The sequence below is a fragment of the Pteropus vampyrus genome, unplaced genomic scaffold, assembly GCF_000151845.1.
Source record: "Pteropus vampyrus isolate Shadow unplaced genomic scaffold, Pvam_2.0 Scaffold303, whole genome shotgun sequence".
Taxonomy (NCBI): domain Eukaryota; kingdom Metazoa; phylum Chordata; class Mammalia; order Chiroptera; family Pteropodidae; genus Pteropus; species Pteropus vampyrus.
In genome coordinates, this window is record NW_011889084.1 from 398,410 (window position 1) to 412,114 (window position 13,705).

At 54.7% G+C, this 13,705-nt stretch overlaps 1 protein-coding gene across 1 annotated transcript in view; it reads right to left on the reverse strand.

The window, feature by feature from the left end:
- Nucleotides 1-6,532: 6,532 nt before the first annotated feature.
- IL21R (interleukin 21 receptor) overlaps nucleotides 6,533-13,705 on the reverse strand; it is a 35,161-nt gene continuing 27,988 nt past the window's right edge. The window contains exons 5-9 of the mRNA XM_011376725.2: nucleotides 12,275-12,420; nucleotides 11,129-11,306; nucleotides 10,594-10,693; nucleotides 9,479-9,548; nucleotides 6,533-7,940 (exon numbers count right to left, since the gene is read on the reverse strand). Coding sequence (XP_011375027.1) covers nucleotides 7,176-7,940; nucleotides 9,479-9,548; nucleotides 10,594-10,693; nucleotides 11,129-11,306; nucleotides 12,275-12,420 — 1,259 coding nt within the window. The 3' untranslated portion in view covers nucleotides 6,533-7,175. The remainder of the gene's footprint in view (nucleotides 7,941-9,478; nucleotides 9,549-10,593; nucleotides 10,694-11,128; nucleotides 11,307-12,274; nucleotides 12,421-13,705) is intronic.

A 13,705-nucleotide genomic window follows, 5' to 3' on the forward strand; every position in this document is an offset into this window, starting at 1 on the left:
CCCTCAGGGGTACAGTGTCTCCCTCATAGGAGGGCTGGGTGGGCTGAGGACACCAAGTGCCAGCACAAGCAGAGTTCAGCAGTTCATCGCCTTTCCTGTGCCCCCTAGGTGAGGGACACTTTGGGCACGTGCTGGGGAGATGGGACACAGGGGTGAGGGTACAGCTCGAGTGGAGCAAGGGAGCTCTTCTGTGACCACCACTGCACGTTTCCACAGCCCGCCTGCTCTGCAAGGCTGGCCTTTCCCTCCCTCCCTCCCTCCACCCACTCATCCGTCCATCCACCCCCATCTCTCCATCTGCCCTACCCACCCACCCACCCATCCAAGGCAGCTCTCTGCCCTCCCAAGCTCTGCACAGTGGGCTCCAGGAACCACGGCATAGACCAGAAGCTCAGATGCCTTTGAGGGTCCGGAAGGTAACCCAAACGAGAAGGAAGCCGCGGCTTAAATACTAGGGAGTGGGAGGGACCGTGAAAAACAAAACTCTGCAAGCCTGGGTGCGAAGGAATTCACATTTAGAAGAAAAAAAATGTAAATGTTGACCACCAAGTAAAGGCAGAGAGAGCAGGAAGGGATGCTGAGCCCAGAAGGGGCACGTCCTGCGCGCCCTGGCCGGCCACCCACACCAGGCCACACCAGGCCACGCCAGGCCGCGCTGCAGGGCCCGACCCCCCGGGCTGTCCTCTGTTTCTCGGTCCCCCCGCACTTTTTTCACCCTGACTCCTTTTTACTTACCTCAGCGCCCTGTTCTTTCATTCTCTCCTAAACACTTAAAACATTGCAGATATGACTTAAGCCTCCAGGCGCCTTCCTCCTTCATGCCTCTTTCCATTTACGTCCATGTTATGCACACCCAGAAAACACACGCCTGCGATGCCAGTTTTACATAAAATGTGCCATCGATGCAGCTCGAGCTGTTCACTCAGAGAGCCCCTGGCACATCTGCGTCGGCACATGGGGAGCTGCCTCCTCCTCACCAGCAGGCGCCCGGCTCCAGGTGCTGAGTCCATCCCCGCTTCTCCCCAATGCCGAGCACTGAAATTGCCTCCTGGTTCCCCCTGGAGTGTCCTGCGCTGCCGTCGTGGCCCCCGCCGCCCTTTCCTGAGTCCTCGGCAGATCTTTTTCAGTCCTTTGCTGCCAACATCCTCCCTGGTCCTCTTCCTCCCCTTCCAGCTGCCCTTGACCCTGGGCTGAGAGTGATCTCTGTCTTCTGACTTCCCCTTGGTCACCCATCCTTCCCTTAGGCCCTTGGCCCACTTCTGCCAGGGGTTTTCCAGATACGCATGTGCATATACGTCTTTATGTACATACAGGGATCTGCATGTATCCGTGCATGCGTGTGCATGTATTTGCGTATGTGTACATGCGCATGTCTGTGCATGTGTGATCTCACCTTGTGATCTCCCACCCGCACTGCCCTGTGCCCAGTGCAGTTCTACCCACCCAAGAAGTCGGCGCTTGTTGAATTCAAAAGAACCTGCCAGTTCGCCTTGTGTCATCATCACCGCATTCCCGCTGCAGAGGATTGCCGTGACGGTTGTATAGGGCCACCTGTATAAGCCACCCAGCACAGTACAGCACCTGGCAGATGCAAGTGGAGCCCCACCTGGACAGCAGAGTGCTGGAGGGCATCGCCTTCAGCTGACACCTCCGCCAAGTTCCAGTGGTCACCAGTAGGTGACAGCAGCAGCCTAACATCTCTGTTTCCTGCTGGTTCAACTTACTCTCCAGATGTCTGTAGCTCCTTGTCAATCCACGTTTAAGGTTAACATTAGTAAAGGCTTACTGGGGTGAGGTGTGACTTGTCCACAAAAATGATGAAAATAACATTTTCTGAGCACTTGCAATGTGCCAAATATTTGGCACTGGTCTCACAACAGCCCTAAGATGTATGTTCGATCAGTGTGCCCACGTCGTGCACGAGGAAACGGGTACCAGGAGGCAAGATAATTTCTGCAAGCCTGGAAGCCAGTAAGCGGGTCTTGGACAGTCCTGCCTCACAGCCCTCCTCCCCGATACCACTTTGCAGGGACAGGGGCGAGGGGCCGGCATTATGTTGGGAGACCCCTTAGATGGCAGAATGCAAAGGTTCCTTCTCTGGGACCATCAGTCTTTAAAAGGAAATCTCAAATTTGTTGCCACCAGGAATGGAGAAAGACCTCTAACTGCCCCATGGGATGAGCTGTGGGGGAGGGTCTCTAGCTCCATTTACAGACTTCCAAGGAAACCTGTTTTCAACTTCGCATCTCGATCTGTGGCGTTTTCAGGTACGGGACAGATGGTTTTCCCCTGGGCTCGGTCTCCTCTCTCCTCTCTGCCCACAGTTTTGTCAGTCACTACTCTGCCATTGATCAATTAATTCACTCGTTCATTCAATATTTTTGAGCACCTGCCATGTGCCAGACACCGAAACATAGAGGTAAATAAAACAAAATCCCTGTGCTAGTGGGATAGGGAGTAAATATGACAGATAAGTAAAAGACGTATGTTTGAGTGTCACAGCGTTATGAAAAAAACAACTAGGTCAGTGGGGCTTGACGTAGGTCCCTCTGACAAGGTGACGTGCGCAGACTTGACTCCTCTGGTTTTCCACTGATGCGTTGGTGTCTCTCCTCTCCCACTTTCCTCCGTGCTGAGAACTTGGACCCCTTTTTCACCATCAATGGAATGGGCTCGCAGGAGGGGAAGTGCATGTGCCCACCCTCCTATCTCCCATAGGAAAGCCCCTCTTGGTTTTGACAGTGCATCTGGGGAGAGTGTAGTTGGGATGGACCGTGAAGGGCTGAGCGCATGTCGCCCGCGGCCAGGCCAGGCAAACTGGGATCCCTGATAGGAAGGGGGAGGGGGCTTTCCCTCCATCGGGAGGTGGTCTAAAGGAGTCCAGCACCGGGACTGAGGTGTACAGATTCCAAGTGACTCTGGACAAGTCAATGCCCCTCTGGGCCTCCTTTCTCCAAGGGTAAAACGAAGAGCCAGGTCTGATTTACACCCTTTCTCCCTCCTTCCCAAGGTAGGATAGCCTGATGGCATCCCAGGCTGAGAGCTCCCAGTAATTTGATGAGGGAATGGTCTGGAAGCTACAGTTCCCAGGTTCTTCAAAGCCTGGGAGAAAGCAATGTCCACTTCAGAGCATCCCGGATAGAAATGCCCATTGAGCTCTCTGGGGAAGTGACTGGGGACGGACTGGGACCACAGCCCTCCCCTCATGTGACCTGGAGGCTGGCTCCAGGTGATTACAGAGGAAGAAGCAAACACATACCTAATATTCCTGTCCTCAACCCATCCTTTCATCCCCAGAGCAACCTGAGAGGCTGACTGCCACCCACACTTTGTGAAGAAGTAAACTGAGGCTCAGAGACAGTGAGCGACTTGCCCAAAGTCAGTCATGAGAAATGATGGCCTGGTCCTCTGGTCCCCTTAAAAGTAGTCCTTCTTTAGAGGGTGGGAGGAGTGTCCTCATTCGTGGATGAGATGAGAATAACACTAGAACATTGTCTACTACAAGCGTTGGAAGCCCATCTCAAACCCACTTCGGCAGAACAGGAAACCTATAGCTCAGTGGTTCAATCGGATTAGGTTGGGTTATGCTGTGGTAACAAGCAGCCCCCACATCTTAGGGCGTTAGAACAAAGAATTTATTTCTTGCTCCAATATATGTCCATCACAGGTGAACTGAAAACTGTTCCACGTCTCCTCACTTGAGACACAGACTGATGGAGCAACTACCATCTCAAACATCACTGGTCACACTCTAGAGGGCATCATGACTGTCGCCTAAATGCTTTGGTCCAAAAGTGAGACCGCCTTTGCTCATAGCTCATTGACCAGCCCTGGCCATGGGACCCCATTCCATGGGAGCCAGGAAGTGCAACCCTGCTAGAAGGCCAAAAGCTGGAAATATGTGGTGAACAGCATCGCTCCTTCCATGCTCATGTACCTCAAAGTCCAGGGAGACTGTAGTTTCAAGCATGGCTGGATCCAGGAGCTCAAGAGATATTTCCAGGACTATGTCTCCATCTCCCAGCTCTGCTTTTCTGGGTGCTGGCCTCATCTCAGGAAAGCTGTTCCCTCCCAGTGTCCCCCAGCAACTCTAAGCTTAGTCCATGCCCAACAGCTTTGCAATCCCAGTAGAAAGAATGCATGGACCAAACGGGGTCACATGTCTGTCCTTGGACCTGTACTGTGGCCAGGGGATGGGGGCGGGGTGGAATGCTCTGTTGGCCGGGGCTGGGTCACATAGCCATTCCCACAGCCGGGGTCAGCCACTCCCATAAGGATGCCACACAGGCAGAAAGAACAGGCATCCACAGGTGTTTGCTAAAGGTTTCTTACTTCTTGACCTAGGTCCCTATAAGCAGAGCGAGGTGAGGAAGAATTGGACTTGGAATCAGGAGACCCAAGCTCGAGATCTGATTCTGAGCTTTAATTCAGTGTATGACCTCAGGCAAGTCACAGACCCATTCTGCACCTTCATTTGTCAGATGGCTATGCCCGCCCCTTCAGAGCCTGCAGATGGAAAGGGTTGGGCCAGGAGCAGAATGTGGCATCTGTACAAGGGTTGTTGCTATCAGTCCTCCTGCCTCTTAGGAGCAGGTCCTTAGCAATTTGGCTGACAAGGAGCCATCTTCTCCACCTCCAGGTGCTCAGGGCTTGGTCAGGCCTTTGCTTAAGCTCTTCCTTCTGCCTGAATTGCTGGTGCACCTAACAACTCCTATTCATTTTTCAAAGCCCAACAAACACACCAGCTCTTCAGTGCAGCTCCGTCCTCTCCTCCTGATGCCCGCTCTGGGCTCCCAACAGCACTGTGCCAAGGCCAACTCATACCAACTAGGAGAGTAAATTGTGCACATCCCTTCCCAATTCTCTTAAGAGCCATTGAGTTGTAGCTCGAAACTGACCATGATGGAAGTATTTACACTATGGAAATAAGCAAACGCTACAAACCAGGCTTTATTGAGTGCCTACTGTGTGCCAGACAGGAGATAAAGCAGTGAACAAAATAAAGCTGTTGCTCTCATGGAGCTTCTGTCTGAACCATCATCTCTGTCTCTAGCATCTGTTTCTCTCCATCCATCCATTGCACCATTCTCCCTTCAAGCTTTTGCCATCTGTCCACCCATTTATCCATCCATCCACTCACTAACGTACCCACCGGTTCAGCCAGCATCCATCCGCCCACCTCCTACGAGTCCATCCTCCCAAGTGGAGCAGCTCTTGTCTTCATTTTGCACCCACATTTATGAGCTGAGGCCCTTCAAAGATGGAGCCAGTCAAGAGCTCTGTCTGGCCCCGGCCAGAGCCCCCATCAATCCCAGGCCTGGCATTAGTCAGTCTCCCAGGTGTTCCCCTCCTCCTCCCTGGCAGCACTGAGGTCTGTGTGTGGAGAGCTGAGCTGCTGCCCTGGGGTGGGGGGGCGGGGGCAGGGCACGGAACCGTGGCCCAGGTGGTGTCTGAAACCTGTTGCCCACAAGAGAGTGTGAAAACCACAGCACACCTTGGCCCAAGTGTCTCTAGGGTGATGGAGGGGTGGCGAGGGCTGCTCACATATGCATAAGCTGTGGTTTCACATTTGTGCTCCCATCCTAGCCTCATACAACCTGATCCAGATTAACAGTTCCACTATTAAAATCGTCAGTGTTCTAGAACTTTCCACACCAAGGACTCATGTGTTCTCTTCCAGCCACCCCATGTTACCAATGAGTTACAGAGACGCTTTTAGCCAGACTGACTTCTGCAGACTTCTAGCTCAGACTCGTCCAAAAGGAGGGACAAGCCAGAGCAGTCTCCTTGGAGGACCTCCCTGCAGCCTGGCCTTGGTGAAGGAGGGCAGTTGGGGGTGGGGATTCCCCTCGGGGCTCTGGGAACAGGCCTCTGAATCAGACTGCCCACCACCTTCACCCCCGCTTATAGGTCTTGAAAAGCCACCGCTAAAGGTCAGTACCCTTAGAGAGAAAATCTGTTTTCTTAAAAAAAAAAAAAGTGTGAGTTGTGTGCCACGTACAGCATTTATATCTGCCTCCTGTGCAAAACCGATATTCAGTGAGGCGCCTTCAAAGCAGGGCTAAGAACTATTTTCTTGGCTCCTCAAGTCACATTTCAACAGACTCTCTGTCAAATCATCAAGAACTTGACTTCTCCCTAACTCACCAAGATGAGTAATAAGATGCCAGGGGACAGAACTGCTGCGTCATTACTGCCGACTCTTGTCTTCCCGTCACCACCGCGAGCACAAGGGGGGGTCAGAGGCCTTGCGCTCCCACTCTGTACCCCAGCACTCAGCACCATGCCCAGCATATCCGTGCTCAATAAATATTTCTTGGGTTCATAAAGGGAATTTAAAAATGGGCAGCGGGAGACAGAAAAAGGAAACTTTGTTCATTAGTGGGGAATGCAAGGGCTGACTGACTTTCAGCCCAGAAAGTCCCCTAGTGCCCCTGTGCAGGGTGGGGACAGCCCACAGGCACTGGGCTGAGGCTGCTTTCTCACCCCCACCCACCTCCAGCACAAGCCCGGATCCCACCGCAGAAGGAAGGAAGGAAGGAAGCTGACGTTTATTAAGGGTCTGCTCTGGGCTGCACACTATGTCGGGGAGCACACCGATTCCTCCCCAAGGTCAGTCATGACACCCACATTGTCCAGACAGGAAATCCCAGCCCAGAGACGGCGAGCAACTCGCCCTCAGAGGTAGCACAGCCAGGAGGAGTCAGAGGCAGGACTCAGACCTAGGTCCATAGATCCCCGCCAAATCTTCCCACCTCTAAGGTCACTGTGGGCTTGCTCCCTCCCCTTCCCTTGAAAAGTGATAAGAAAGGGTGACGGACTTCTTGTGACTCCTGGAGGCACAGGACCTGGAGGGTGGGGCTTGGTGTCTATCATCACAGGCAGTGCCCTGGTCCCAGGAGGCCCTGTGGACAACACTGGACCGGCCTCTCAGCATGTGACCCCAGAGCCCACCCCCATTCACCTGGCAGGGAGGGAGGCTGTCACCATGTGTGTACAAGCTCATGTGCTGCTAACACACACAGACACAGCAGTGTGCACCTGAGCTGCACACCCACATTGCAAACTCCAGGCTCCAGGCTCTATCAAGGAGACCAAACGCTGCAGCCCAGGTGACCATGTCTCTGGCTAGGGGCCCAGTGGCATGGCCAGCTCTGGACAGCCAGTCAACCTCACTAGCTGGCCTGGGGCTCAGGTCCTGCAGGTGGAGGGTCCGTGACCACCCACTGGCGGATGTAGCTCCTGGGGGGCCCTTCGTCCCTGGGGCCGGTGAAGTCACACTCCACAGGGCTGCCACAGTCAGAGCCTGCGAAGCCACTGTCGAACGTGTCCATGTCCAGGCCAGCAGGAGGTGAGCCTGCCTCGCTGTCAGACACCCCTCGGGGTGGCCTGCCACCCCAGGGCGGCCCGGGGGCCCAGCCTTCCTCATCTTCAAAGGGCAGATTTAGTCTGTCAAGGAGACTGCCCAGGGGGACCCCCAGCCCGGCAGGGCCACCAGCTGCAACACAGCCACAGGACAGGACTGTGGCCCCTGTACCCAAGAGCAGGTCTTCAGTGCCCTGTCCTGGCTCCAGGCCAGTGTCCAAGTTCAGGGCTGGGTAACCGTCGTCCCCACAGGTGCAGGGCCAGGCTCCAGGCCCCTCTGCATCCGACACAATCACCGTGTCAATGGATATGAGGACGTAAGGCCGGTCTTGCTCCCGGCTATAGGCCAAGCCGCCCAAGCTGCTGTCAATAGAGGGGGCTGGGCCCCAGGAACCTGACTCGGGCGCTCCGTCGACTTCCACCAGGTCCGCGGGCTCCGGCAGCTCCGTGGGCTCCAGCCCCTTGGCCACACTCGGTGGGGGGCAGCAGTTGTGCATCTCCAGGGTCGAGAGCACCCCGGGGCTCCAGGGACCCAGCTCCAGGCTGGAGGCAGTGAAGGGTGTGCCCACCCACTTCTGTGAGAGAGAATAGGGAGAAAGAGTTGTGAATGGGACGGGGGCCAGGTGGGGTACAAGCTTAAGCCATCGGTGGCTCTGAGGCCTGGGGCGTGTGCGGGTACAAGGACCAAGACCCTGGGTTCTGGGGACACAGGGGCAGGAAAGTCTGAGGTCAGAGCAACAGAGCCCTTACCTGGTCTCCTGTCTTATTTCCTCCAGACATTTCTTGGAACCCACCGTTTTCCTATCTGTGTCCCTACTGGAGTGGACACTCTGCCAGGGCAGAAGCCCCCATTCTTCTGGTCACGGCTATATCCCCAGAGGCTCACACAGTGCCTGGCACACAGGAAGTGCCCAATAAATGTTTATCGACTAAACGAATGAGCAGAGCGAATCATAGCAAGCCGTTTGAAATGGCCTCTGGTGGGTAAGAGCTCTGGGGTCATGATGGGCTGAGGCGGTGGCCCCTAAGCTTTGAGGATCCCCCTCATGACACAGGGTCCCCATCTGATCAGGAAAGAAAACCCCTCAGAACTAAAATCTCAATGTGAGCCCACTGCCCTTGGAAAGCTCATTTTAGAACCCTGATGTGTCTACCACCACTGATTTGAGGTCGCTTCTCAGCTGCGTGGTCTTGAGCCAGTTACTTACCCTCTCTGTGCCTCAGTTTCCTCATCTGTAAAGTGGGTTGGCTAATACCCACGCCACAGAGTTGTTGTGAAGATTAAATGAGTTAATATCTGGGAAGCTCCTAGCAGAGTACCCGGTACACAGCGAGTGCTCTGTGAGTGTCGATAAAGTGAACACGAGACAGATGTGAAATCTGAGCTCCCAGGAAGTAGCAGAGGAAAAAGGTCTGCCCCACGTGGGCTGGAGGCCAGGCTCTTCCCTGCCCCGGGAAAGATACTTTCCAGTCTGAGCCTGCGTCTCACGGTCCCCGGGAGTGATGGAGCAGCCGCCCTGCAGGGGCTGGGTGAGAGCAAGGTGGGCGGAGGCCAGAGGGCCCTCGGCAGCGGGCAAACAATAGAGGAGCACGCTCAATGCTCCAGCCATACTTCCGGACTTCCAGGCTCAGCTGGAGCCTGGCTGCCCCTCCGGCTGTCACCACGCCCTCTCTGTGGGGTGCCCCTCCTGCCAGCGACTGAGTGTTAAGCAGTAAATGAGCCCAGAGAACCTGTGGGTGCTGGTGGTAGCTGAAGTGGTTGGAGCTTGGCAGGAGGTTGGTGTATTTTGTGGGCAGGTCGAGACCCTTCCTAGAACCTGCTCCCTCTTCCGCCCCCATATCAGGGGCATCTAAGAGGAGGCCAATCCTGGCCCACCCTCTTCCCTTCTTGAGCGGGGGAAAAAGGCTGTTTTTGACCTCATTTAATTTTTATGCCTGTTCTGCCTCCAGATTACTTCCTATACTTCGCTGATGTGGGGACCGAGGTGGGCTCCAGGGCTGGCTGGGCCTGCGGGCTGGGGCTGGGGGTCCTGGTGTGAGGGTGGTGGTGGGCTCCCACAGAGGGTGAGAGGCTCCAAGGGGCTCGATGCCAGGTCGGGGGGGGGGCACTCACCTTGAAGTCTCCACTGTAGCCCACATACAGGGGCTGGAAAAATCCCTCTGGGCTGGGTACCTTCCACGGCCTAGGAAGGCAGAGATGAGGTGAACCCCCTGCATCACGCAAAGGGTGCCCCGGCCTCCCCCTCAGATGCTCCCCAACTTTGTCCTGCAGGAGAGTCGGTGTCTCCTGAGGTACACTCAGTCCACCCTGCAGCCACCTGCCCTTGGCCTCTGCATCCACAGCTGTCACCTTGGGGCAGCAAGTCTCCCCTCAGGCTCCTGGAGGTACGTAGGGTTTAAGGGCTGGGTGGCCTGTCCTGTGCCAAGCACATGCCATCCTGAGCCTCGACTTCCTCCTCCAGGACCAGAGGGGCACAGAGCCACTTCCCCAGGGCATGGAAGGGTTTGGCGAGTGCACCCAGTGCCCAGGGCTGGAGGGCTCCATGTTAGCCGTGGGGTCCCCATCATTATCTCGCCCCTCAAGCTTCCCTGCCTCCTTCTCTGGATGAGGATGAAGAGGATGAGCCTGCCGCTTGGCCAAGGCTCAGCACGTGGCAGTTGTAATCACACAGCAGCCAGCAGCACTGTGGAGGCCAGGGGAGCCTACATTGTACTTTTAATCAGGAGCACCCTTTCTCTCCATGGCCATGCTCAGCAGAGCTCAATACAATACAGATAAAAGTGCGACTTTTGGTTGAAGCAGAGGGGTTGGGGGGTGGGTTATCACCCCACCTGGCGGTCCCTTGTGCTCAGGACTCAAAGCTTAAAATTCACCGGACATGGCCACAGCCAAGGCTGTGTTGAGAGCACAAGGCTCAAAGTCCACTCCCTTCATTTCCCAGCCATTTGAACTCAAGGGCGAGTTCCTTGACGGCTCTGTGCCTCACTTTCCCCACTTGTCAAACGGAGGTAATTTCTGTGCATCAAGCTCACAGGGCTGCTGTGAGCCTTACGCCAAGCCCTCCACACAGTGCCCAGCACAAAGGAAGCAGGAGCTGGTCATTATCACCACCACTGTCATCGTCACTGTTGTGATGATAGGTGTGTCCCCAGCCCTGGGTGTGCCATAGAGGAGAGGGGCTGTGGCCCAGGCCGACCCCCTCCCCACTCCCAAGTCCCTGGCCTCACCTCCAAGGCAGGCGGATCTTCAGGCCTAAGTAGACAAGAACAGGGAGGATGAAGACCAGTAGGAGATACAGCAGGTCAGTGTGCCAGCCTCCCTTCGTCTCTGGGGACGAAGCAAATACTGGGTCAAACTGAACCTACCTCTGGTTCAGCATGGGGTGGGTGTGGTTGGCGATAGGGTGCCGTGGAAGGAGGAGGGAAGCTGCCGGTCCCTTGAAGTGAAATGGATCTGGGTTCAAATCCTGCTCCCACCCCGACCCCAGGCAAGTGACTTCCTCTCTAAGCCTCAGTTTTCTCATCTGCAAAGTGAGGATAATGACTCCTACTTCACAGAGCTGTCAGGAGGGTGGCACACCCTGGCAGGAGAAGCACCTGGCACCCGACGCAGGTCCTGGCAAGCAGAGGCTCCAGAAATGTCAAGTGGCTACAACTGGGGACACACGATTGAGGGACTGCCTTCTGACCATGCCAGAAATCTCAGGGCTCAGGACAATATTTGTCACAAAGAGTGGGGTGTCCACCCCAGCTCCACGCCTACCTTCTGGCTGGGTGTGAAAGATGACCGAATCACTCCAGTCACTCCAGGCCCCCTGGTAGGAGGAGCCGGGCTGGGGCCCTGCCCGCATCTGCAGCTCGTAGCTGGAGCCTTTACGAAACTCCAAGGGAAGGAGGGAGACGCTTCTTGAATCCACCGAGATCAGCTTTCTCCCTGGACTCTGTGCGCACAGGAGAAGATGCACGGGGTCAGGGCCAACCAGGTCGGCTCCTGCCTCCAGCAGAACCCCCTTTACCAGCCTCCATGAAAGGCGCCGAGTGTCTCCTCCAATGCCCCACCCCCTCCACAAGAGTCTGGCCCTGGCCTGCGGTCTGGCCACTCCCGCGTGAGTGGCACAGAGCCATGGGCACTGTCTTGGTCTTGCTTGTGATACAAAGCTTTGTTTCATTTCTCTCAGACCCAACAGGAGGGGACCCTCGCTGCTCTGGGACCAGGAAGGTCCCTGGAGCAGTCATGGCCACTCCTGGGAATCTTGAACTGGCAGCATTCCAGACAGCAGGCGCTTTGGGAATTTTCCAATAGTGGGCATTTCAAAAAGTCTTCAACTACAGGCAACGGATGCCTCTGAAAGCCTTCTAAACAATGGCGTTAATGAAAATCTTCGACTGGGACCATTCTAAAGGATGGATAATTCTAGAACTCTTCAGCTGAGACCGCTCTAAATAGCGGGCAGTTCCAGAACTTTCCAACACTCGAAACCAAGGATGCCTCTGCAGCCCCCGCACTTGATGTATCGGTTATCGATACATCTGGAACTCTCCAACTACGACCATCCTCAGCAGAGTGGGGAGGGTCCAGATGGCCCCACTTTTGCAACTTTTACTGTCACTACTAGACTCGAGGTGGAACCTGGAGACGTGCCAATCCCTTCCTCAGTGGCGTGCTAACGGGGGGGTCACGACAGGAAGAAACGAATTCCAAAGGGTCTTCTTCCCCAGGGAGAAATGAGAGGAGGGAAGCACCAAGGCAGAGTGTAAGGGGAGCTTCCGTCCTTGGTGTGACCTTGGTTTCCACTCTCAGCTGTGACTTACAAGCTCATCTGTCTCTAGGACACTCCCCAACCCCACCTGGATGCTCTGTACTGCCCCGCCCCCTCCCTTCCTCTCCTTGATTCTCTGTGGGTCTCACCAGGGTCCAGGGGTCTCCCAGCTTCCTGTACCGCAACTCATACTGAAGCTTGCCCTTGAGCGCGAAGGAATCGTACTTGGAACTCCAGGAAATGTTATAATGTCCTGAGAAGGTCACAGTCACGTTGAAAGGAGGAGATGGCTTGACTTAAAGGAAAAAGTCAGAAAGATAAAATGGGGTGAGATTTTTGTAGCAGCTGAGAAAGATTTGGTGACTCATCCTTTAGGAGATTAGGATTAGTAACCCCAAGTAGCATCTTTGAGTGAAGCGCCCCATCTCTGGGCCTCAGCTTATTCATCTGAAAAATGTGAAATTTAGATGAGATTGGAGTTGCAAACTCGGGCGGGCAGGTGACAGAAATGGGCGAAGCAGTTTTGAGGACTGAGCTGTAAAGGGGATGTATGACTCAGCCCCAGCGCCTGGGCAGGAATGCAGACCAGGGTGGCCAGAAAGCAAAAACCTGATAATCCAGATTGCTGTGGGGACTCTCTCAAATATTAAAGTTAGCTACTAATCCAAAAACTTTCTAAGCCACCTGTTGGCCAGACCCACTGGCCCTCTATTTCTGCTCTAAACAATAGGACCAATTCTTTGAGCCCCAGCTTCCCTGAAAAGTCAAAAACCTCTAATTAGCAAGGATGCTAACTAATTATGCTATGCCTCATTATGCTATGATTACTGATGCTATGCATCATGCTAACGATGAAAGCTGCCACTAGTGAGTGCCTGCAGGCTGCTTCACCGAGAAGTTTGACATCCGGCAGTGGCCCTGTGAGTTTGGTGTGACTGTTCTGGTCTCACAGACAGTTTCTGGAAAGTGCAGGAGCAGAGATCTGGACCACAACATCACTGCCTGCCGGGCATCCCCCAGGCAAAGGTCAGCGCAGGCTTCCAGTTCTGCCCCATCCCAAATTTGTTTTAAGAACTTGAGCAGGACTCAGCACGGTACAGTGCATTCATTTCCTCTCTTGTAAAAGGGAACAAGTTCCTATCACCTGGGGCAAACATTCATGGAACCAAACTAAGTAGCAGAAGGTGGTAACTTCAGAGAAACTGAGTAACAAGTGTCATGTTGGTATAAGAGAGAAGCGACAGACCCCTGCCTCACACCCACCCGCTTCAAGCTCTGTTGGCCACACCGACATTCTCTCCAACTCCCTTCAAGATCTGTTCACCAGCCACCCCCTTCTCTGACCTTCTGGGGTCTCAGCATCTTGAGGTGGAGGTTTTGTTTTTCTGGGTCAGTGCTGTGACCTCACCTCCTAAGACAGAGCCTGGCACACAGTAGGCCTTCGAGAAATATTTGTCAAATTCAGGGGTTCCAAAAGGAGCTCTGAAGCTGCTCACAACCCTGCCCCATGGCCCTAGGTGGGAGAAGGTGCACCTTCACGAGGCCATGGTGAGTGCTTTATCGTTGGTGCTATTTCAGCA